Source organism: Schistosoma haematobium, chromosome 7 (genome assembly GCF_000699445.3).
Source record: "Schistosoma haematobium chromosome 7, whole genome shotgun sequence".
In the NCBI taxonomy this organism is placed as follows: Eukaryota; Metazoa; Platyhelminthes; class Trematoda; order Strigeidida; family Schistosomatidae; genus Schistosoma; species Schistosoma haematobium.
In genome coordinates, this window is record NC_067202.1 from 1358027 (window position 1) to 1384115 (window position 26089).

Genomic DNA, 26089 nt, shown 5'->3' on the forward strand with positions numbered 1-26089 from the left:
CAAACCTCTTGGAAGTTAAAACAACTGTCAACAATAAAATTAGATGATCTTTGTACTATATTCAGAATTGATTTAAGTTGAAATTGTATCTTAGGACACTGATCCAGTAGTTTTCCCAATAGTGAACCATTCACCTGGAGATATGAATATCATGTATTCAGTCTCTGATGTAATTTTAAGTTTACACTACTGAAGTATCCATACTAAGACGACACAACTGTTCACGGTTTTCTGATTTTCATTGATAACCTAACCAATATCAATCAATGATGAAGACTACCTAGAGATTCACTTCTGTTTTTTTTTTTAAATACCAGTGTTATCTTACCATCATTTACTTTCATTCTCACGTTGTTGTTGTTGTTGTTTTTTATAGGTATGTTTAACATTAACCGCTAAACGTATGGCTAGTAAAAATTGTTTAGTAAAAAATTTAGAAGCTGTTGAAACACTTGGATCAACAAGTACCATTTGTTCAGATAAAACTGGTACATTAACACAAAATCGTATGACTATAGCCCATATGTGGTTTGACAATAAAATATTTGATGCTGATACTACAGATGACCAGTCAGGTAGGATAGTACATGTTTTTTCTTTTGCACTATAATTTTATGGCTATTTCGCTTGACTTTGTTATTAAATCTATCATTTATTTTGTATTGTAAAAGGTTAAACTTTGACGTTGTTAATATTGTTGGATTGTAATTGATCAGTTTGTACTGTGATGTATTAGCACCCTAAGCGGATTGCTTTGGTTACATGGTTAAATCTGTAGATAGTATTGCAATACAGTACGCGAACTTTGTCTACTTTAGGACTCGTCAGCTCAAAGGAAACGCAATATCGAAATAGTATTCTTAAGATCGAGATGATCTCGCGTGCGATTCGACGTAACAGGGCAGTTTTCAACTCTCAGTTCCCCACATTGTGAAATATGATACTGACTGAAGTACCTGAAAGAGAACTGTGTTGAGTGGTCATGAAAATCTAAGAGTGTGACGTCCATACTTAAACTGGAACTACTTGAGGCCGGTCACATACAGTCTTTTTCAAGTAGTTTTAGACGAGTTATATCCATGCTTTAAAAGTCTTAGTCCCGGAGACAAGAACCAGTATGCTGAGATGAAGTGTGTCGTTTTCGAACTCGACATCTTCTAACCCGGTCCTTCCGTTGTAGAAAGTCAGCGTTGCTACGGATGCTGGTTATTCGGAGGAGATATGTTACTACCGTCACACCCAAGTACAACCAGCAGTATAATTTCGCCCTAGGACGTTAGACTTTTTTCTTCCATCTTCCATCATTTATGAAAATTCAGGTCTTATGTACTTTTCTAAAAACGTTTAGTTCCCACCTACGATGACGATTGTGAGAAATTTAATTCAAAACTATTCTTTTAATTTCGCTCTAAAGCCATTTATCTGATTGATTTTCTGTGATATTTTGTCATTAATTTTTCTCTCTGGTAGTCAGACCAACGAGATAATCACCACTATTTAGCCGTTTTAGATCATTCGAATCTCCAATATTTGTTTCAGATTATGAAATGGTAGAACCCAGGATCTCCAGGTCTCTCTGCTGGAGTCCAGCCATTAAAAATCTTGAGTTAAAACTATGTTGAAATAAGAATTCAGTACTTCCTGGTTCTCAACACTATTCAAACTGAGAATTAAAATGTGACGAATACCTCCTACAAGTTAAACATATCTCTATAAACATACCCTTAACTAACTATATTATTATTATGGTTATAATTACGTACTCTCTCGATTTTCTCTTCATTATCCTTACATCCTGATTTATTTTACTACATAAATGTTTGTAATACTTTCATAGTTAAAATCATTAAGTGTTCTTTGTCATACCACCATTAAAAACCTGAAAACACTTAAGAGCCTTTTCGTCATATCATGGGACTCCCCAGTTGTGCTCCTCCACGACTACGCAAGTGGGAGCCGAACCCGCGACCTTCCATCTTGCGTACGAACGCTTAACCATTTGGGAAGTCTTATACCAAAACGAAATGGCCGTCCAGCGTTTTCAGGTTTTCAACGGTGATGTAGCTGAAATTAGTTCATGATTTAAACTTTGTGAATCCGAAAATTCACACAAATCTTTCATTACTGATCAGATATTTACTAATTTTTATTTTTTTTTACTGTCTACCACTCTTAATTATTATTGTAGTTGCCACTTACGATAAAAATTCACCAACTTGGATAGCATTAGCTCGTATTGGCATGTTATGCAATCGTGCTGAATTTAAAGCAGGCGAAGAAAACAAGCCAGTATTAAAACGTGAATGTAATGGAGATGCATCGGAATCAGCTTTGTTAAAATGTGTTGAATTATCATTCGGTGGTGTTACAGATTATCGTCGTAAAAATCCAAAAGTTGCTGAAATTCCATTCAATTCTACAAATAAATATCAGGTATAGTCTGTTAACTTATTGATTAATTGGTTTTCGGGTTCATCTTCATCAAAACAGCATTCAATTAAATTTTGTTAATTAGCAATTTTATTGTATTGTCCCTACTATATGACGCTGGAAAACGTAATTCACTCATTTTAGGTGTTATGCAGAAATCAATAGATCTAGTTTTCTTGCTAGTTGGCATTCCATCAGTAAGGTTTACGTAGAATCTTGAGAGAATTGACGCTTTCTGTTGGATCTGAACCCTCGTCATCCATCTCCTTAGCCTAAGATTCTTAAAATCTCCAATGTATAACATTTCAACTTAGTCAAATCACTTGTATTAGTGATTGATAGAGTTTGATTAGCACTCAAATATTAGATAAACATGACGTCGGTCACTACTTGGTAATCAATCACATGTTGAAAACATTGTCATTTAATTCTAGCAATAAGTAAATCACCGTGCTGTAGCTCACTTACTAGTTACTATAGATCATGTTTTTTTGAGAAGGGTTTGTTGTAGACCTCCGCTGCATACAGTATGGTAAAAGTAAGAGAGAGACTGATGTGTACGTTGCTGCTTTACTATTCACGTTACTCTACGTACTATGTGTAACATAACATTTCAACGTAAATATGGCTTGTAAATTTCTGCTTATTTTGCGTATTCTAAATTATTACTATGGGAAGCTTGTGCAGACTGGAGTTTCATAGTTTGAACCATATACTGATCTTAGTTAAGCAATTTTGTTAATTGATTCTCAGTGTTCTCTTGTGAAACAGTGACCAGTGAAGTCCAGTCGTGTTGACTGAAAGGCAGTTAGTTGCCCGCTAATCTTATCGAAAGATAATTATGTAATATTACGGGTTAATTTAGATTAAACACATAAGCTGTTAGATCCCACCTTAATAATCTAATGAGTAGGTAGATTCTGTGAGATCCGGTTGTTCTGGGTCTCTAATTCCTAGTCAATTCTCGCCTATCATAACTTCTCAACACCACATAGCCATCCCTAATTCAAGCTAAGGACGTATAAATCACATTTGCTAGGTAAACAAGTGAATCCATGGGTGTTTTTGTTGCGTAAACGCGGTTCAGTTAGAGAAGAACCTTTGAGAATTCGTACAGGCAAAGGATTGAATCTGATTCCTGGTTGTAAGCTTGTGGGTTCGCACTGTTGAGGAGTCCCTTACTAGATAGAACGAAATAGCCATCCAGTACTTTAATATCTGTCTAATTTTCACTAATCTGTGATTTAAGTTATTCAAAATTAACTTCACTTTCTTGATTATTTTCTCTATCTAGTTATCGATCCATGAAACCAATGATAGTGATGATCGTTACTTATTAGTTATGAAAGGTGCACCTGAACGTATACTTGATCGTTGTGGAACTATTTTAATTAATGGTAAAGAAGAAGTTATGGATGAATCAATGCGTGAAAATTTCAATAGTGCTTATTTAGAACTTGGTGGAATGGGTGAAAGAGTTCTAGGATTTTGTGATTATCGTCTACCATCGGATACTTATAAGAAGTAAAATGTTAAATATTTATTATGGATTTTTTAAAAATCAATATAGGGTTTTTTGGAGATTATAGAATTTTCATAGAATATAAATCATGGACAGATCTTATTCATATCACTGTAGAAAACGTGAAAGCACTGGACAGTGCCCAAGATGCAATGTCGTGAACACGCGCTTCTGAGGATTCCCATAGCAAGACAAAACGGTCATCCAGTGCTTCCAGCTTTTCTTTAGTGATCTAAATAAGATTATTTGTTTATTTCGATGATATCTTACACTTGAACATATATCAAGGCTGATTTGGAGTAGTACTGAAAACTTCTGTGGAATAATTAGGGAATAAAGTTAGACAGGAAATGTATATTTTACGGTGTTTGCGTTTCAGACGCTGAACGGTGAGTATGCTGTGAATCAGTCCTCTCTGTATAACTCAAGGCTGGGAAATATCGTCCTTGAAATTAAGTGATATGCGTAGACTACATGTTTTTGATCATACGTATATTTTGAGCATTGCATCTGGGTAAGAAATGTTGAGATTAAACGTAAATCATTTAACCAAAGTATTTAGGATATATATATATTGCTTACGCACCACCTACATGAATATCCAATGTGTTGGCTGAAGTAATGGTCGACTGGAAGAAAGCTAAGGATGGCCAAACTAGAATAAATCATTGATTGTTCACTTGAGCCGTTTAGATGTACGAAAACTACTTGGTTGGCTGAATTATACTTAATCAATGGGGACAAAGAAGTGTATTTTAATACAAAATTACAGAATTTCTTAGCAAAATCTGAGAGCCATACAGCAAATACTTCATTTGTAAAACGTCAATCAATTGTCTTATACTTGATCGTTCCTTCATTTCCAAATCACCTACTCTCCGTTCTCGTTCTCTTCTCTACGATTTTCTCAACCTTCTGCCGCCAGGCATTTCGATACTACTTATTATTTGTCAACATCAGTAACACATATCACACTATCACGATTTCAACCTCGTTTCGAAATTTCATAATTTGGGAACTCTAGATAACGGACATATATATTAGGCTCTACATTGATAATAACTGACTGACCAATCGATCGAATTCAATTTCCAAAACACAATTATCATCTTTGTTCCATTCAAAACAAGATATATTTTCTTTCTTCTATAAGTAAAATAATTCTCTCCCATAAATTCCGATATACAGCAAAATGTTTCTCTACTATTTATCTTGTTTTACTGAAGTTAATTTGGTTTTTTAAGTACTTACTGAATGATAAACTTGTTAATCATACCCAATATTCATATGGTTTTCTATAGACACTATTATTTCTGTTAATTGTTGCCCTCACTATTATCTTGGTATATCTTATCGTTCTGTTATTTACCTTTTCAGAGGTTATGCTTTCAATGTAGATGAACCGAATTTTCCTTTAACCAATTTACGTTTTGTTGGTTTAATGTCTATGATTGATCCACCTCGTGCTGCAGTACCAGATGCAGTGGCTAAATGTCGTTCAGCTGGTATTAAAGTAATCATGGTCACTGGTGATCATCCAATCACAGCGAAAGCTATTGCTAAAGGTGTGGGGATAATTTCGGAAAGTTCTAAAACTGTCGAAGATATTGCCGCTGAACGAGGTATTCCAGTTCGTCAGGTAATATTGATAAGAAAAATTCTTATCTTTTAAAATAACCAATAGATAATTAATATATAAAATAGATGGATAGTGGTCAGCAGTGGAATCTGGAGCTCATGTTTCGTCCTATTTGAGACTTCGGTTGGATATACCTGCACCACAGTGTTGATGTAGGTATATCTATCTGACGAGTCCTAAATAGTACGGAACAAGAATTCTGGATTCCATCACTAGCCACAATCCATCTGTTCAATAAAATTTGTGATAAAACGGTTATACCCAAGCAATATGCACAGAAATGTACATATGCCAACCAAAACTGATCAAATTTCAGTTGAAATGTCATCAATAGAATTATTCAAACCATTAAAATTTAGATTAAATATTCAATTGTTTGTATACAACCTGAATAGTTTTTTTTAGCGTGGTCATACGTCTCTCTCACACCATTTATGCGTGTTATCCCTCGTGGAGAATAGGCCACTCACCAAGATTTTCCACCAAACTCTGTCCTAGACTCTCATTTCCAGTTGTTACCAATTGCTATTCATTCTTTGAATGTCTGTCTATGAATTTCAATCTTTTCTGCATGAATTCTTTATTTGTTAACATCGTAGGATTGCAAATGACAATTTGTTTTGTTCGTCTACTAGAGGATGTTTGAAAATCATTCAGTAATGAATAGATAATTCGTTCTTCTCATCAATTTGGACATCCCGAGCCTCTTACCTACTTACTTACTTACTCCTGTTACTCCCAATAGGGCACATGCCGCCGACCAGCATTCTCCATCTTGAGTCTCACACAAAAGAATATATTCCATTGACTACAAAATCTATTCAACCACTGAGTAAAAATGGTATTTTAAGCAGTAAATTAATTATCAACAATCTAATACACTACTCAAAAATCACCCTTTCATTGCTAATACTATTAACCTGGCTTGTAATTTATTCCGTCCAGGCAATGGTTCTCTGTTGGAACTATTGAATTAGTGAATTATACCGAGCCTCTATATGTTTGTTGTTCACTTATTCGAAAATTTGTTAAGTACATAATTTAAATGAGACAGCTTTTTTATAGAGATTATTTTAATCTGTAGAGGGTGTTCGTCACAGATTGATTTTAGCTGGGTTACCAATGTAAACGATTAGGTACTCTTGGATACAGCATTATTCACCTACCACCTTTCCAAAATTGGTTAAACCACCGTTGCCAAAACCTGATAGTTTTGAATTCGATTACTAACAAAGTTATAAATATGCACTGCTGAGAATCAGTTCCATACAAGAACGTAACAATTCTTCAGTGCTTCCCATAAGTAAGATCAATTCATGATGATTATCTCATTGTTTATATAAATTAGTCACTTGGGTGTTTTGTTTTTTTTCACTTTTTACAATTCGTTCAATATACAAGTTAATTTATGTATGTATAGGTCAAGTTATTTCAGTTGAACGATTCTAATTTGTTTGTTTGTTTGTTTTTCATACTTCATTATCACTTTTTCTTCTTGTAATCCACGTTCATAATTACTTCTTGTGATGAATGCTGTTTTTTTCATTATTATTATTATAGGTCAATCCACGTGATGCACAAGCATGTGTAATACATGGATCTGATTTACGTGAAATGACTCCAGCACAAATTGATGAAATTTTATTAAATCATTCAGAAATTGTATTTGCACGTACTAGTCCACAACAAAAATTAATTATAGTTGAAGGTTGTCAACGACAAGGTGCAATTGTTGCTGTAACCGGTGATGGTGTAAATGATAGTCCAGCTTTAAAACAAGCTGATATTGGTATGTATATGTGTGTATATATAGTTTTTTTCATTAGTAATGTTGTCGTTAGTTGAGATTATCTAGATGTGTATTAGGTAAATGTCTCGCTATCATATCATTTAATCTCTGTCATTGATAATTAGGACTCACAGTTGAATTCATGAATCGATCTAAAACCTGAAAGTACTTGACGGACATTACTTCCTAGTATAGGACTTCTCAATGTTGAATGTTTGAAATGTTTATCCAAGTGTTACTGACGTTAGCTTGAATGTATGGTATACTAGTCCCATTTGGAGATTGATAGTTAACTTCTCTATTGTTAACGATGAAATAGGCCAGTCAACATTTTTTTTCAAATCTTCACAACAATTCGTAAGAAAAATTCATTTTCCATCACTATAGAGTGAATCACAACGTAGAACATGGTACGTATGTACATCGGTCATAGTTGTTATATCCCATGAACACATAGAGATAAAATTATTAGGCTGAATCCCAGGATAGTAAAGGTGGTAATAGTATCAACGGTATCAGAAATCATTTTGAGGAAATAGTCCTTATTGATTTCTTGAAGTTGTTAATTGGACAACAGATATAGTTTGATTTGAGTGTAACAAATTTTTTCAGATCTAACATGATAAATTGTCATGTTTGTCGAAACTAACTCCAAATTATATCACTTTTCAATAACAATAATATTAGTAGTAATAATCATAAGGACATGCATCGTTTCATCCTATTTGAGACTATTTTGCTGTATGTACTTGCATCCCATAGCTGAAGTTCACTTTGAGATTCGAACACCAGTACCTTACACTTCAACTGACTTATTAAGAGATGATTGTGGTAACCGCTTAAGCGCTGCTCTTCGAGTTTCTACTTATTTTCAATCTATTTGTATCTGCAAAGCTTCATATAGTCGTGTTAGGCTTTTGAATTGAAGACGACTCAGTTCGAGTCTCTGTGTGTACGTCAACACTAGAATGCATGTACGTCGAACTGATAAGTCTTAAATATGATGAAACCTGCTTTTTGAATTCCGCTGCTAACCACACTAACCAACTTTAATAGATATCTCTCTGTATATTTTTTATTTCATCATCACCATATTTCTATGGCCTAATTTGATATTATAAATATTGTGTAATTTCAAATGATGGAGAAGATTTTTAGCCTAGGCGGGTGTTCTTGGTGTTGTTGAGTTCCGAGAGCTATATGGTTTAATTGTGAAGTTTTCATTGTCGTTCTGAACAGCATCACCAGCGATCTCTTCATATAGATGTAAGCATTTTAGTTATTCTACGAGTCTTAAATTAGTTTACCTTAGTGGTCTTGATTATAGTTGGTTATCCTCAAAGATTTCATTATCTTCAGTAGTCCTTGTGTTCACGTTGACTGTTCTGTTTTTTTTACCTTTGAATTAGTAGGTTGGGTTTTAATTGACGTGCGTAGTGAACACTGATTGATCTGAATACAACACTTTCTGAAAGTTGGCATTTTTAGAATCCCCACGATTTAGAATTTTGATATTTTCCTAGTGGAATCCATTTGTGTAGTTGTCTACATTTCATTGATATCAGTCAGTGATCTCTGAGATACGATGTATTCCACATAAAACCTATCGTGATTTCCGAGATTAATTTTATGATGACTAGTTGAGTTGCCAGACAACATTTTGAACAATTTTATATGATAGAAACTTTTTACAGACGACAAACAAAAGAGTTTCTTTCAAGATAAGAAGGCTGTAGTATGTTGCTGAAAGTAATCATTTCTAAGATCTGGATCAACTTGAATATTCACTTATGTATAAATACTAAGTAATCATTGTGAAAGTCAGTTCCCTTTGTAAACATTTTATCATATTATTTTTAGTATCATTATTGCTCTGTTAGTCCAATAGAAATTCTCAGTATAAGGTTGCAGTGATTGCTCAGTTTTAATTAAGATCATAAATTGATCATTATTAAACCACCATTTAAAACCTGGAACCACTGGATGACTGTTTCGTCCTACTATGGGATTCCTCAGCAGTGTGCATTCGCGACGAAACGGCCGTCCAATGCTTCCAGGTTTTAAATGGTGATCTAATATTGATCGGTTCATGATCTCAATTATAGCAATATAAATTTGTTTAATTAATGATTTCACTCTTTCTCTCCTTATTATAATTTATTAATTTTCTTGTTTTTATTATACAAGGTGTTGCAATGGGTATAGCCGGTAGTGATGTGAGTAAACAAGCAGCTGATATGATTTTATTAGATGATAATTTTGCTTCAATTGTTACAGGAGTTGAAGAAGGTCGTATTATATTTGACAATTTGAAAAAATCCATCGCTTATACATTAACATCGAATATACCAGAGATTACACCATTTTTGGTGTATATTTTAGCTGATATTCCATTACCGTTGGGTACAATTACAATTCTATGTATTGATTTAGGTACTGATATGGTGAGTGTAATGTTTTTCTTCAAAGAGCTATTCAACATTATTCCATTTAGCTGGATTTTCTTAGACTAATATACAATAATTTATGATAGGATTTCATTGAATATTTTGATTATATATAACTATAATAGTAATTATTATCAGAACGGGGTTTTGTGGAGATTTTTAGAAATTTCACAAGTTGAAATCATGAGTCAATTGAAGCGGGGTCGTGGATGCGCACTGCTGAGGAGTCCCATACCAGGACGAAACGGCCGTCCAGTGCTTCCAGGTTTTCCGTGGTGATCTAGCTTCAATTGACTCATGATTTCAACTTGTATAATAGTAATTATTGTTTACAGGTTAAAGTAACTAAAGCGTACTGCATTATATATCGGATGTTTGTTTATTTAAATGAACAAGTATGGTTTCCTGTTTAGATACTTTATGTGGAGAATAATTAAATGTTTACTCACTTTTATAAGATATCGTCTTTTGTGTCACTCAACTGATTGTTGTAACCATATTTCTATCCACCATCAAGATAAACTTATTTTTTAATATCCATGGAAAATATTAATGTCATGGCAACTCTATGTAATCGATTTAATAAACTAAATAGTATAACAGTATGTAATTGTTACCTAATATGAGAGAATAGTTTCTTCTTTCAGTAGATCCAGAAATTCTTGGAACCTGTTGTTGAGTGTTATCTTGAATTTGTTAGTATGTCGAACGAAAGCTGTATTAAACCTTTGTAATGATATTTCTCCACGCGTTCAGTGCTTCGTTAGCTTCAGTTTCATTTTGGTCACGATTAGGTAATGATCTGGAGCTATGTCAGCTCCTCTCCTGGTTCTCACCTCTTCCATTGACCTTGTAAATGTATAGTGATGCAAATATGATCTATCTGGTTCTCTGTAGTGTGGTCCGATGATAACCATATAGCTTTGTGTATACGTTTGTGTGGGAATATCGTGCCTCCTATAATCAATCCGTTGAATGCATATAGGTTTAAAAATCCCTCCTTATTCTCGTTTCTCTCTCCCAGTGCATGATATCTTCGTTTCCGGTATTGTTCATTCCGACATGAAGTTTAGATCTCCCATCAGAATAGTGAGGTCCTTTCTTGGGCACTTCTCTATGATTGATTGCAGCCTTTCATAGAACTGATCCTTATTGTCATCGTTGCTATGATTAGTGGGTGCATAACTTTAGATAACATTCATCGTGATTCCCTCCTTCTTTGTTTTTGAACAATGCTTTGATGATTCTGAATTCGTGAGATTCACACCTTATAAGTGTATTTCGTGCTGCTTTGGACAGCATTAGAGCAACTCCCTGAGTGTGTAGAGTATTTTGCCCTTCCGAACATGTATCTGAGATTTGCTGTCCAGATTGGATCCAATGGGTTTCATTAGTCTCTCACTTTAAATATATTCCTCTTATTCGAAATAAATGAATTACTCTGTACTTAGTTACTCGACGTCTCTTATGTTTATAGCAAGCAGTATGTGCTGATAAGTAGTTGAGGTGATATCTACTTATATCTTGTTGTGTATTCTGCAATCTAAGTTGGTTATAGACTGCCATTCTCCTCTACTCTTCAAAGTATCCTTCATACGCTTTGGTTTTTAACCGACTGAAAATTTTCTTTCCAACTGTTGACTGTAACAACCTGTACATACTACTTATAAGCAATTTTGTGAGTAGCATTCTATTCAGATTTAGTGTAATTGAACTATAAAAACTTTTTTTCTAGTTCATTCCTTACACTAATCTCATGTTTAACATCTTGATACATTTTTGTTCTACCATTTTATTCATATCCCATCTATTGACATGTTAAATCAATATCCTGATGTAAAAGTACCATTTCACTGTCAAAATGAATTTACTATGATAAAATTTGCATTACTATTAATAATAATAGAAGGAATTAAAGTTTTTTTGATTTACTGATTCTTTGATATCACGTAAACAAGTGTCATCATGATTGTGTATGTTCTCCGCGTGCACTCTCTCTCTCTCTCACTCTTACACACACTCTCTATCTTTGAAATGTTAAGAGTTTATTGTTTGTTGTTGAAGTTTGTGAACAGGAAATCTCCCATTGTGAATTAGTACATCTATGTACATGATTATAACATACATTTAAGTTTACTTGTTATCGTCGATCTGAATACCGGAAAAATATTAATTATTCCCTACATTGAATTTTTCATTTTACTTACTACGTAGATTCACATTCCATTTGTTATCTTTCTTTAAGATCTTGAAGTTTTAAATATCGATCGTCGACAAATTTTTATCATTACATACACATCAACGCATACGCCATTTATTTCCTTAGGATTTTGTTAGTTCATGTTTTCCAACTTCCCTAGGAGGTGGATCCTCCGTATCCACCGTCTTGGTTTAAAGCACCGGACATTGGTTATTCGTCTGTTCAATTTCATAATCTATCCATTTTATTTCGCGACTATGTTATCTCATTTCGTCGTTGTACTATAATGACTTTTGATGTCCCACATATTAATTATAACTGAATAATATATCTTGTTTATTTATTCTATTCTAAGTGTATTTCAATCATTTGATGTTTATATTATCTAGTATACTGATAAAGAGTAAACGAAACTTGAATAAATTAGAATTTTTCATGAATCAATAATGAATAACATACATTTTTAATTATGTTGTTTTCCCTCACCTTCAAAATGTTCACTGTCCTTCTAGACACAAATATCATCATCGTTTATTGAGAGTATAACTAAGCTGTTTAATTAATCTACAAACATTAAATCAACCTGTCTCAATTATAGTCCCTATGATTGACTGTTTTCTAGACAATATTCAGCCAGTTAATCAGTTACAAAGTAGGACCAGGAACATATTTACATCGGTCCAAGTTGCCATACCTCATTAGCACAAGATAAACACCAATTTCATAGAAATAGTTAACTCAATGGTAGGAATATATAAAAGGAAGTATTCATATAACGATATAGTACGGGAAGAAAGAATCAGTAGCAGAATCATTAGCATAACAAAATGAACACCAAATTTACAGAACTAGTTATTTCAATGGTAGTAATGTATAAAAGAAAGAGTATGCATAAGGATTTAGTACAGGAAAAAAGAATCAGTTTGTAGAAAGAAAGATACGAGGCGATTTTTATCTCATATTTTAAAGGAAGACAGAGAGTGTATACATCTACGCCATTGCGATCGATTCTGAGCAATGTCACCCAGAGTCTCCAACCACTGGTTACGATAGTCACGCGGGCCCCAATCAAGTAGTCTGCATCTAGCAACATGGCTCAGACCAGAAGTTAGTGATTATATATGGGCTCCAGGATACTAAAAAAACAAATGGCACATTAACCAATCGTTAATCACCGGCTACCATGGAACTGCATCTCCTAACGTTGCTCCACTGTCTTTCGGATTAGACTTTCAGGTTGAAGAGTCGGGGTGTGACCCTCTTAGAAGACCACCTGTTTCGGTTTGGGCACTCGGGTAATATTTCAACCCTCACATAAATCGAATGATTTATATGGCTCATATCTGTTTGGTGACTCCTTTTACTAATATTTATATTTTCAATTGTTAAGATCATGAGTCAGTTGAAGCTAGACCATCATGAAAAACCCGGAAGCACTGGATGGCTGTTTCGTCATATTGTGGAACTCCTCGGCAGTGCGCGTCCACGACCTCGCACCCTGCGAGTTTCGAACCCAGGACCTACTGGTTTCGCGTGCGAGCACTTAATCACTAGATTACTGAGCTGGCCGGCATCCAACGGTGTTAATGTCTAACTTCAACTAATCCACGAAATTGAGCAACACATCCACCATTGTCTTCAGTGAGTTACTATCTCACAAGAGACCTGGTTGAACTCCACTGGTCACTACTTCTCACTAGAACTCCAGGATATACCTCGTGAAGCCAGTCACTAGTGAGCATATGTTGACCGATCTGATATTAATATTTGTATGTTTAAATAAATCAATCACTAAATAAGACGTGTATTCGAGTATACAATTATTTGTATATTTGGCATAAACTTTTCTATGACCCATTTATCTTCTTCTTTTAATCATCATTCATAATAGTAAAATACCATGATAAAAAAACACTCATTATAAATCAATATCATAGTGGTTGTTGTTTGTGTTCATAATACTTTTCAGGTCATTAGTTCAAAATTCATGATTATGTTTATTGATCATGTATATCATTGTCACCTATATGATCATTACATGTTTGTGTTACCTGGTTGAAAATTGTTCTTTTTTCTTTTTTTGTTTTTGTTTCTCTCAACGATTATTTCTTTCTTTATGTTGTTGTTTATCTTGTTTTATAGACAAATAAACTAGGTTGAAATTTACTTCATTTACAAGACACTTTTGATTGGTATTATTGTCATACTCGATTATAGTTGAGAATAAATTAACAATAATGAATAGAATGAATGCATTGCATGTGTTTCATATTGAATAATGAAATTGTACTGTATTATAAATATGTCAGATTATATAGAATGAATAATACTGTTAAGTTAAATTCAAGGTTTCACGTATAAATTACCAAATAGACTAATGGTTTAATGAATCTTTTATCAATCTTGATCACAATACTTATTAGTGTATGAGGGTAGTTTGATAAAAAGCGACTAATTTAATACAAACTTATTGATTGTTAAATCAAGTTTTATGAGTAGGTACAAACTATTTGGTTAGGTGTCCATGTAATTAACTCTTCTCTCAATACCGGGGAAAGTTTTCAACAAGGTATTGTTAAACAGAATGAAGCACTCCGTAAACGCCGAACTTCGAGACCAATAGGCAGGATTCCGTAAGGATAGATCGTGTACAGACCAAATCACAACTCTGCGGATCATTGTGGAACAATCAATTGAATGGAATTCATCACTCTACATCAACTCCATTGACTACAAAAACGCATTTGATAGCGTGGACAGAACAACACTATGGAAGCTTCTTCGATACTACAGCGTGCCTCAGAAGATAGTCAATATCATACGGAATTCCTTTGATGGATTAAACTGCAAAGTCGTGCATGGAAGACAATTGACAGACTCGTTCGAGGTAAAGACCGGTGTCAGGCAAGGTTGCTTACTCTCACCCTTTCTCTTTCTCCTGGTGATCGACTGGATCATGAAGACGTCAACGTCTGAAGGGAAGCACGGGATACAATGGATATCTAGGATGCAGTTGAACGATCTAGACTTCACAGATGATCTGGTTCTTCTATCCCAAACGCAACAACAGATACAGGAGAAGACAACCAGTGTAGCAGCAGTAGGCCTCAACACACACAAAGGGAAAAGCAGGATTCTCCGATACAACACAGTATGCACCAATCCAATCACGATTGACGGAGAAGATTTGGAAGATGTAAAAACCTTCACATATTTGGGTGGCATCATTGATGAACATGGTGGATCTGATGCGGATGTGAAGGCGCGGATCGGTAAGGCAAGAGCAGCATATTTACAATTGAAGAACATCTAGGACTCAAAGCAACTGTCTGTCAACCAACACCGAGGTCAGGATTTTCAATACAAATGTCAAGACAGTTCTACTGTATGGAGCGAAAACTTGGAGAACTACGAAAGCCATCATCCAGAAGATACAGCTGTTTATTAATAGTGGTCTACGCAAAATTCTGCGGATCCGTTGGCCAGACACTATTAGCAACAACCAACTGTGGGAGAGAACAAACCAGATTCCAGAGGAGGAAGAAATTAGGAAGAAGAGTTGGAAGTGGATAGGACACACATTGAGGAAAGCACCCAACTGCGTCACAAGGCAAGCCCTTACATGGAATCCTCAAGGCCAATGGAAGAGGAGAAGAGGAAGATCAGAGAACACGTTACACCGGGACATGGAGATAAACATGAGAAAAATCAACAAGAACTGGATGGAATTAGAAAAGAAGGCCCAGGATAGTGTGGGTTGGAGAATGCTGGTCTGCAGCCTATGCTCCATTAGGAGTAACAGGCGTAAGTACATAAGTAAGTCCATGTAATTATCATATCAGTGATTGGAAATATTGAGTAAAACGACTTAGATTCGGTTGTCATGATGCAAAAGCTTTCAACATTTGTCTTGCCTTGAGTTTAAAAAATAATCGCGATCAAACTATCATTTATGGACGACCTTTGAGTGACGATAAAGAGATTTTGAAAATGTCCCTTTACATACTATGGCTAAATGAGGATTATAAACCTGTGTGAGGAATTAGGATTAATATTTACAGTTGATAGTTAGGGTTACGAATCAGATTTAGGGTTTTCAGAACGAACTGACATCAGCTATGATGCCAAAACTCTATTTAGACAAATGGATGAATGAATGTCGCATCAAAATCCGAGACCTGTTATCTTAAATCTGATTGGTTCGTCCATAAATTATAGTCACGTCATAATCGCAAACTTTTTTATTTCACAAATGAATTGTTTCTTGAATCTTTTAGCCTATTTTCAAGTTATTTATCCGGATCATTTTCATTTCACTATTTTTGATATGATGTGACTACTTGAACTGATTCACATAATTGTATGCTAAGTTCTACATTGCTCATAACTGAGTGATTGATAAATAAATGGTATATTTTATCCATTTTATGTTCAACACTTATCAGTATTCTATTTCTTTTATTCTTTCATAGATTCCAGCAATTTCATTGGCTTATGAAGAGGCTGAGGCAGATATTATGAAACGTATGCCACGTGATCCATTACATGATAAATTAGTGAATGAACGTTTAATTTCAATGGCTTATGGTCAAATTGGAATGATACAAGCATCAGGTGGTTTCTTTGTTTATTTTGTTATTATGGCTGAAAATGGTTTTTGGCCATCACGTCTACTTGGTATACGACGTGAATGGGATTCCAAAGCTATTAACGATTTAGCAGATTCTTATGGACAAGAATGGGTAAATGGTTGTGTTTTTCTCTACTTTTTTTTTCTAAAAAAACAAGGAAGCTTAATTAAACTATAAAGAAAATCTAAGCGATTTATGACTTATATTTTGATGTTGCGTTCTGATCGTATTGTTTGTGATTTTTCTTATTATTTGTATTAACTTCACATATTCAGTTAAACTTTGACCGCATAGAGATTGACAAATATGGTCTATATCACAATATTTATTGACTGCAGAATTCCGAAATCTATCTCTTGAAAATAGTAAATGGTGACCACATGATCATAATCAGTATAGAGTTGTGGAGGTTGATTTCAACCGTGTCTAGTATGAAGCAGTTACTTAGTGAAGGTAACAGGAGATGGTCGCAAGGTTTCGTGAATTGGTTTGAGTTTGACTTTAACACCTTTGGATGCCGACTCAACGGTCTAGAAGTCCTGGGTTCAATCTGTGTTGGCAGACATGTGGAACAGCACTACTGAGGAGTCTCATACTGGGAAGAAACGACCTTCCAGTGTTTTCAAGTTTTCAGTGGTATTTTAACATCGATTGGTTCATGATTTCAATAGAACACAACAATGTCCATAACCCTATACTGAATCTATCATGTTGTTCGTTAAGTTGACTCTTAGCTTTTAACATTCATTCTGTTTATTATAACCTATTACTTTTAAGACTACAACCTGAATTATTTAACATTTGGGAAATCATGTTAATTCTCAATAATTTTACCAAATGATGCTTGAATAACTACAGTGGTAATGTTTCATTTAGATTCATTACATGAGGTGTGTCAACTTAAAGCCAAACATATATGTACCTGGTCCTACGTTGTAAATGACTGACTGACTGACTTCACTTAGATTTTGAAGCTTTCATAATGCCAGTTTGAATCTTATATGGACAATCATCTCCCTCAATATTGAATAAAGCCGAAACCAACAAATAAGACTTGTTTGTAATACATAAAGAGAAGTAATTCTATGAATTGTTCTTTTGTTTGTGAAGAAGCGTTTTGTATGCCCTCTCCCTTATTCAATATTCTGTGATTTTATTCGAAATTACCTTTTTTCACTCGATTAATCAATTAATAAAAATGAATCCATGATCTTGCACAACCCTTCATTCATTTTCTGATGATGATTGGATTCTATTGGTCACGGCTTCTCACTAGAACTTTATAAGTTTCATCTTGAATCATCTGGTCACTAATGAGCACATAATTATTATGGAGTTTGTAATATTTTCATAATTGAATTTAAAAGTTGATCTAAACTAAACCACCAGTGAATACTTGGAAGCACTGGATAGTCATTTTATCGTACACTGCACACCGCTATGGAATCCAACCCCATACTAAGAAGAAATGAGCGTCTAGTGCTTTCACATTTTCATTAGTGATCTAGTTTAGATCAACTATGAAATTACTACAATCTTCATAAATCCCTATATTTGTATAAAATTTTTCTTCATTATTAATTCTTTTTTAATAGACATATAATCAACGTAAACGATTAGAATATACATGTCATACAGCATTTTTTGCATCAATTGTCATAGTACAATGGACTGATTTAATGATTTGTAAAACACGTCGTAATTCTATATTTCAACAAGGAATGTGGAATCATCATTTAACATTTGGTTTATTCTTTGAAACAACATTAGCTATTTTCTTATCTTATTGTCCTGGTTTAGACAAAGGTCTGCGTATGATGCCAATGAGGTAAGTTAAATGAAGACTAAAGTAAAGTTTCTATTCTTTATATGCTTCTTTTTTCTCTCTTCTATTTGGAGTTGTAATGTAGGGTGTAGTAGTAGTAGTAGTCTTGGAATTTAGAAAGCGACTACGAAGTCAGTATCAAGTATTCCATCAATAAACTGAGTTCTGAGTTATAAAATATTTGAAATATGTACATTTAGAGAATATTAACAAAAATAAAATCTTACTAATTCAACAGCTAAACAATTCCAGTTCTTCAAATGATCAGTAGTGTTCAGTCAGTCATTATTGTCGATCTTATGGTTTCTAAGATTTAAATGATGAACTGATCTTAGCTAGACCATCATTGGGAACGTGGAAGAGCTGAACGGCTATTTCATCCTACTATGAGATTTCTGTTCAGTGTACATTCACAACCCTGCATCCTGGGGTCGAACCGAAGACCTTTAGTCTCATGCCTTGATCATTGGAGTCCAGTCATGTCTAGTGTGAAACAGCAGGCGATGAATAAGGTTACACAAAATCAAGGATTGTCTGAAGTTGGACATTAATACCGCTATATACTGGCCTAGTAATCTAGACGTTGGGCATTCATGCACGAGAACGAAGCTCGTGAGTTGGATTCTCGATCAAGGGATGTTGAATCCACATTGAACAGAAATCTTATAAACGGACCGGATGGCCCTCCAGTACTTTCACATTTACAATGATGGTCTAGCTAAAATCAGTTCGTGATTTAAACTTTGAGAATTCTACAATCTACACAAATTCCTCATACTTATATTATCATCACCAAGATCATTAACATTCAGCTGTCTATACAAACCAAGCGTTAATTATTCCGTTTATTATTTACATTGTTATTATCAATAATTTTGCCGAACTTTATTCAAATATGAGGATGGATTTAGGACAACATCAACAACAACGTCACAAACAGCAGTCGAACTGGTCCAACTTCAGTAATTTACATTCATTAGTGTGATGAACACTGATAAGTCTTCCACTCATTGTTCACCATGTCAAGTTATATTAGTGTAATGATGGATAAATATACCAACGGTTCTTTAATCTCTATCGTTGACAGCATAGCAAATAGACATGCCAACCTAAAGATCAGTTTCTTTTTTCCCGCGATATTTGAGGGTCTTTACTGTGGTCACTTCCTTAAATAATAATCTTATTACGTAAGTCTTTGTATCTACTCGAAAGACTGAATATTATACGTATATTATTTGGTGTTTGTTCAATTGTTCATCTCTTTGTATATGTTGGTGATTTTTTCTTCTTAAACGAAATTTTCTCTTCCAGATTTACATGGTGGCTTCCAGGTCTACCATTCAGTTTTCTCATATTTGTCTATGATGAAGTGAGGAAATTCCTACTTCGACGGTTACCGCCTGGGTCATGGCTTGAAAAAGAAACATATTATTAGTTGTAGTTATAGTAAATCCCCTCCCCCTCTATTATATATGAGTAAATATATAATATATATATATATATATATATATATATATATATATATATATATATGCATTCTTGTCATGTCTCTCTGTGTGTACTGCACATTTGTAGTTTCAATTAATTGATTCTCTACTTCTCTCTATCTCACTGTTTTCACACATACACACACGCACTCGCATGATATCCTTTTGAAAATATTAGCATCTTCTGTATTGAAACTATCGAATCCTGATATAAATTACCTGAAACATTACGGAGTTTTGTGTTTTACATCACTCATGTACATGTGTGTGTGTGTGTTTGTGCTTATGCACTTGCTTGTGTATAATTATCTGTGCTGTTTTCTAGTGAATCACTTGATGATGAGGATGTTTGCCCATATTCTATTTCCTTTTTTTCACTTCATATTATTCTCATCTCTTTATTTGAATAAACAACATTCATTATATTACTTTGTTTCTAACCTTCTTTCTGAAATGGTTCAATCAATTTGTCAATGAGAAAACCATCTTCTTCCTTGTATTCTTCTCCTTATCATTACCATTTCATTGATCATCATTATCGAGCTCGTCGTTACTCTAAGTTTCGCAAAGTAGAATTTAAACACAACATATGTTAGATAATCAGTAATATGTGTATTAGCGAGAAGTGCGCCTTATCTTACAGTGATTTCATTTATTCGTTGTTTTTTTTTCGAGGGGAATTCTTTATAATATTGTTGTATTTTGACCGTCATCATCAATATTGTCATTACTGCTATATGAACACTACTTACTACTAGATTAATTAGTGATAATCAGTAGTGTAATAGGTGTGTATTATGATATAGTATTTTAGTAGTAATGACAATTATCATATTTAGATACATTTATTATTGTTATTTTGTTTGTTTGTTAGTTTTTTTTTCCATCGAAATCTATCTGAAACAAAATGAAGTGAAGAGTTGTTCTTGCCTAGTCGTCGCCATACGCTCACACACACACACACACACATGTCACTTGCCCTCTCTATGTCACTCACTTTGTTTCACTCTCTCCTTTTTTCTCTCTCGATTTTGTTCAATGGGAAATTATTTCCCAAACCCCTCCTTCTCTATTGTTGTTTGTTTTTCTTGTATCGATCATGTTGATTTTGTACATTTCACATTGATTTGTTTGTTTGTTTGTTCTATGAATAATAATTATGATTCTGTAGAAAATGGTGTGTGTTTTTTTGGAAAGTGTGTGAATTAGATTGAGAAAAAAAAAGAGAAAAAAAACTAAAAAAAAAAGGGAAGTAAATTGTTGTTAATTATTGTCATTATTTGTCATTGTTAATTGAACATTTATGAAAGATTGTGGTTAATTTTTCTTTTCTTTTTTCTTCTTTTTACTCTATTCCATTCGTCTCTTTCAATTCGTTCGCCGGTTTTTTTGTTGTTGGCATGAGTGACTCTCTTCTCCTACTTGTTCGTGTGTGTGTGTGTGTGTGTGCATGTTTAGATATGTGGTAATCTGATGCTCATAAACTGTGGTGTGTTTTTGTTTTAATATGGATAATAGATTCCATGTTGATTGTTTGTGAACACGTCCCCTCTCTCTTTCTCTTGTTCACTCACACGCACACACACACACATGTATGTTTATTGTGTATTCAGTTCATTCATACTAATCAATCCAAAACCTAATTATTATCATTTATGATGAATAGAGTATATTAATGATTATTACAATTAACATAGTGATATATATGTGATCTTTTATACTATTAAACAGGATCATATTATATATTTGATTAATGTCATACTACTACTTCTACTACATTACACAAATAGAAGTCATTAATTAGTAGATAATTCTATGAACTTGTTGTTACTAACATCCTTTGTTATTTTGTATTGTTTCTTTTTTTTCTCTTTTCCTCTCTCTCTCTCTCTCTCTCTCTCTCTATTTCTGCTTCTCTTTTTCAATGATTACACAATATAGACTATTCAATTTGGTCTTGACCAACCAACATATTCTAATTCCATATTGATATCGTTTTTTTTTATTATCCAAATAATCTAAATAGTTAGTGTTCATGGTAAAAACTTGTCTAATTTTGATTCATCCCATCTTATTTAATCTATTTTCTATGTTCTTATGCTTTAAAACAAGAATCATCACACCAAGATAGATCCATCCTTTTTATGTTTAGATTCCCCCTATAAAACTAGATCTTTATAGTATGTGTATGTGTGTGTGTGCGCGTGTATGTGATTTAGATATTTTGTCTTTTCTCCTTTACTTTCACATATACAAATGGATAAGAACAAATTTGTGGAATTTTTTTCTTTCTTTTTCATTTCCGTGATAAACTTCAATATTACATATATAGTGTATTTGTTATGTAACTCAAACAAATAAAATTCTGTTCCCGCCTTTTTTTTTCTTTTAAAGAATTAGATCAATAGTTTCGAACACTGCTCTGATTGATTGATTGATTGATTCATTGATTGTTTTTCTTTGCCTATTTCCAGTTGTTTTTGTTGTTGTTGTTCATATATATTGGTATTATTGTTACTGATAGTTTGTTCCTTGTTCCATCTATTCTCTCCCCCTCCCCCCTATATTCGATTCATCTAATTTGAAATGACGTAATCTTTTTTTTATACAGAAGTACTAATATTAATATTACACAATTGGTAGCCATCATAGTAACATATATGTGTATATGTGTGTGTGTGTGCGCGTAACAGAGGCTAACATACACACATATACATATATATACACGAGACGAGCAATTACTGATCGTCTTCTTTACTGCACCCGTAATCATCTATCAGTTTTGTTTTCTCTTTCTTTTTATAAAAAAAAAAGAACCAATTTATCATTCTTACTCACTCACTCATTAACTCTGTTCTCATTTCTCATTACACATGATATTTGTTTCTTCTTGATTTATCCAATTGAGTTTATTTGTAGGAGTCTCAATAAATTGAATATACAATAATTGACTTTCCTTTATTATAATCATTGATATTGATTGTATTGTATTGTGTATTAGTGGTAATGGTAGTTTTGAGATAATGGATAGTTCGAGTTGAAGAACTCTAAGCTAATACAGGATACCTAGGTGAGAATAATATTGGATCTACTTTGACTGAAATAAATTAAGAATAAGTGACAATGTCGACATATAATTTTAGTGTACGATTAACTTGAGAGAAAGCGATTAATACAAGTCATGACATCAGTCCATATTGTCATTGATCGTTACACTGAGCCGTATTGCTATGGACAGGTTATCTGATTGAGATCTGCACGATTATATTGCCCAATGGTTGGAGAATTGGAGCGACAACACATCTCATAAACGTTCACAATGATTTAGTTGGATTCATTCCTGCTGTTCTCTTTGGTCTTGAAATTTTAAAATCATCTTATACTTTGTGCTTTGTGAATTCACTCTTCTCGAATCATATTCCCTTAACCTAATACTATTATCATACTACTCCGACATTTCGGTATGCTGATGCGATCTGAGGACTAGAAGCGAAGCATATAGTAAGTGACAGGTTCTACGCTGCAGTATTCTAGTCCTTACACAAATCGAATGAAATGTGACGCATATATATCTAGTGCCTTCTTGTACCAATGTTTATATGCTTAAATAAATAAATAAAACATTGCAGATTACTGATTTACCTTTGAGATAGTTGTGTGATACTATATTCGATCTGCCGCTAATGATAATTATTTTCCAACAGTGTACAACTAGATAAGTACTTGTATTAGTGTGCGTTGTTGGATCACATTGAGATTAAGTCGATAAGACGATACACGAAGAACTCGAAGTTATAATAGCGTCCAGAATCAACAGAGCAAACGAATACACATGTATTTCCTACTATTCCTTAACTATGTTCTATTTCTACGAATATTCGTCAAGATTAGAACGAATAGTTTGATAGTAATTGAGCGCCGAGTATAGAGAAGTCATTATATGTGAAAATTATATTTGAAATATTCTCAGCGATTGATCGTTATAAGATCAGAAGGAAAGATATGCTTCATATTTTTAGTTTAGATGTACAGGAACATTACAAACGACATGCTGAGGAGCTAACCCTTAGAGTTTCATATTAAAGTAAACAACCATCTTCAATTTCTGGAATTTCGTATCAGTGATGAGTACTTTATATTTGGAATCAGCATACTGAACTTGGTCATTCACTAATGAAATGTAACGTTATCCACGCTTTACTTATCTGGAGATCCGGTAGAAACGTTTTCCTGTCGTGATGTAGGCATAATGTTATTAATCAAAATAGAATAATCATTCCTGAAATCGGTTTTCCTCTATGGGTTAATTGGAGTGGTGATAACTCAACTATGTTTAGGTTCACCCCATTGTTCCGATTCAGATAGGATAAACTATGATTTCTTCAAGAAATCTCGTGTTTTTAGAAATATGTTCTTCCAGATTTAGTCGTAGCAGGCAATTTTAATTTTAAAGTGATTAGATTAAGTAAACAAATACTAGAATTGATCTTTCAGTGTTTCAGTTTAGAAAAATAATAATGATGACCATTTACTACAATTATGTTCCTACAATTTTTTGCACATAGTAATTGTCAACCTTGAACATTGTTGAATAGGCTGAATTCAACGGTGACTAGGCAATGAACACAAACAGATCATATTAGTCATTGTTGAAGAATTTCACTAGATAACATTATTCTACTCTGGAGCACATATCTGGACCTTCATTATTAGTACCTGTAATTTATTCACAAATGTTTAGCATTATTATTACAGGGGGTTGATGGGAATTCTTCAATTTCATTATAGTTTACACTAGAGAAATGACTATTTAAAGAATTACTGAAAATACCCAAAGCTGTGAACAGGCTTTAGTTACTTTTCAAAAGTAATGAGATGTCAAATCAATAGTCTAAAGTTGGAGATTAGTATGGGGGATCTTGTAGATTATTGCATATTTTAGTTTAAATCGCCGAGTGATCTTAGGCAAGCTTTGGAAACCTGGAAGTATCGGACAGCTGTTTTGTTCTAGTATGTAACTGCTATGTAATGTTCAATAACGACTCCATATGGACTTGAACACCCAAGTGTTTCTTATAAGGCTATCTGCAAAACCCTAATTGTCATGGGATCAAACGTTGATAACGTCATGGGTGTGCACTCTTGAGGAATCCTATACTAAGACACGATATCCAACACTGCATGGAATTCAACACTCATATACCTGAAATCAATCCGTATTTTAAACAAGTCTTCTATGCGCAAGAGTTTAAAGAGATTTAAAATAATTAACAGTCAGAAAAGTGGATTAAGGAAATCAATAAATTGAGATACTGAGATCACTCTGACCAAAAAGTATTCCCTTGTTTCTCATAGCAATATCATTCTTATTGAATACTATCCTATTCCTTATTTCCCCTACTCTGCTCACAATTCTCATTCCTTATATAGCAATCTGCTTAACTTCAAGCTATTTTGTTCCCTACACGTTTTTTTTTCTTTACAAAAGTTTCTTTATTTTATTTTACTCCTCCCCCCCTTTTTGAATTGTTTTTTATTACCACATAACGTGTTTGCCAATGTGTTTCACCCTTTAAATGTTTCCTTTTATTTTTTCTTATTACGTTTGTAGAATCGTTTTCTCTAATTAAAACTATTGTAATAAGTAGTATATACCATTGCTTATTACTTGAAAATGAGCGGAACTTTAAATACATAAAAATAAGAAAGAAAACTGATCATTTTGAAATTTTAATAGTTGAATTTACAAGTCGATTTAAGCTAGACCGTCATTGAAAACCTGCAAGCAAAGAACGGCCGTTTCCTCCTGGTATGGGACTCCTCAGTAGTTGGATATAAACACCGTTGATTACCAACTCACTGGTCTAGAAGTTTGGCGTTCGTATGCGAGATCGAATGTCCCGGGTTAGAGTCCCACTTTTGGGATCGTGATGAGCAGTACTGACGAGTCCCATACTAAGACGAAATGGCCATCCATTGCTTCCAGGTTTTCCATGATGATCTAGCTTAAATCAATTGATGAATTCAACTATTAAAATTACTACAATCAGTACAAATCCCCATTCTGATATTTTGAAAGTGTGTGTAAGTACATATCAATGATACGTCCATAAAAGTAT

The 26089-nt window shown here is 33.8% G+C and overlaps 1 protein-coding gene across 2 annotated transcripts in view; it reads left to right on the forward strand.

Moving 5' to 3' along the window:
- Window positions 1–25535, forward strand: part of ATP1A1_1 (Sodium/potassium-transporting ATPase subunit alpha-1) — a gene marked incomplete at its 5' end in the record, with an annotated part of 53226 nt that extends 27691 nt beyond the window's left edge. Inside the window, 9 exons of one of the 2 annotated variants that reach the window (XM_012940910.3) lie at window positions 377–575; window positions 2189–2433; window positions 3725–3954; window positions 5330–5591; window positions 7152–7380; window positions 9568–9824; window positions 16500–16769; window positions 18254–18486; window positions 19795–25535. In XM_012940910.3, the coding sequence (XP_012796364.2) occupies window positions 377–575; window positions 2189–2433; window positions 3725–3954; window positions 5330–5591; window positions 7152–7380; window positions 9568–9824; window positions 16500–16769; window positions 18254–18486; window positions 19795–19918 (2049 nt within the window). In that variant the 3' untranslated portion in view covers window positions 19919–25535. Of the gene's footprint in view, window positions 1–376; window positions 576–2188; window positions 2434–3724; window positions 3955–5329; window positions 5592–7151; window positions 9825–16499; window positions 16770–18253 lie in introns of both variants that reach the window. The other variant, XM_051217778.1, reaches the window with a different exon arrangement.
- Window positions 25536–26089: the final 554 nt, after the last annotated feature.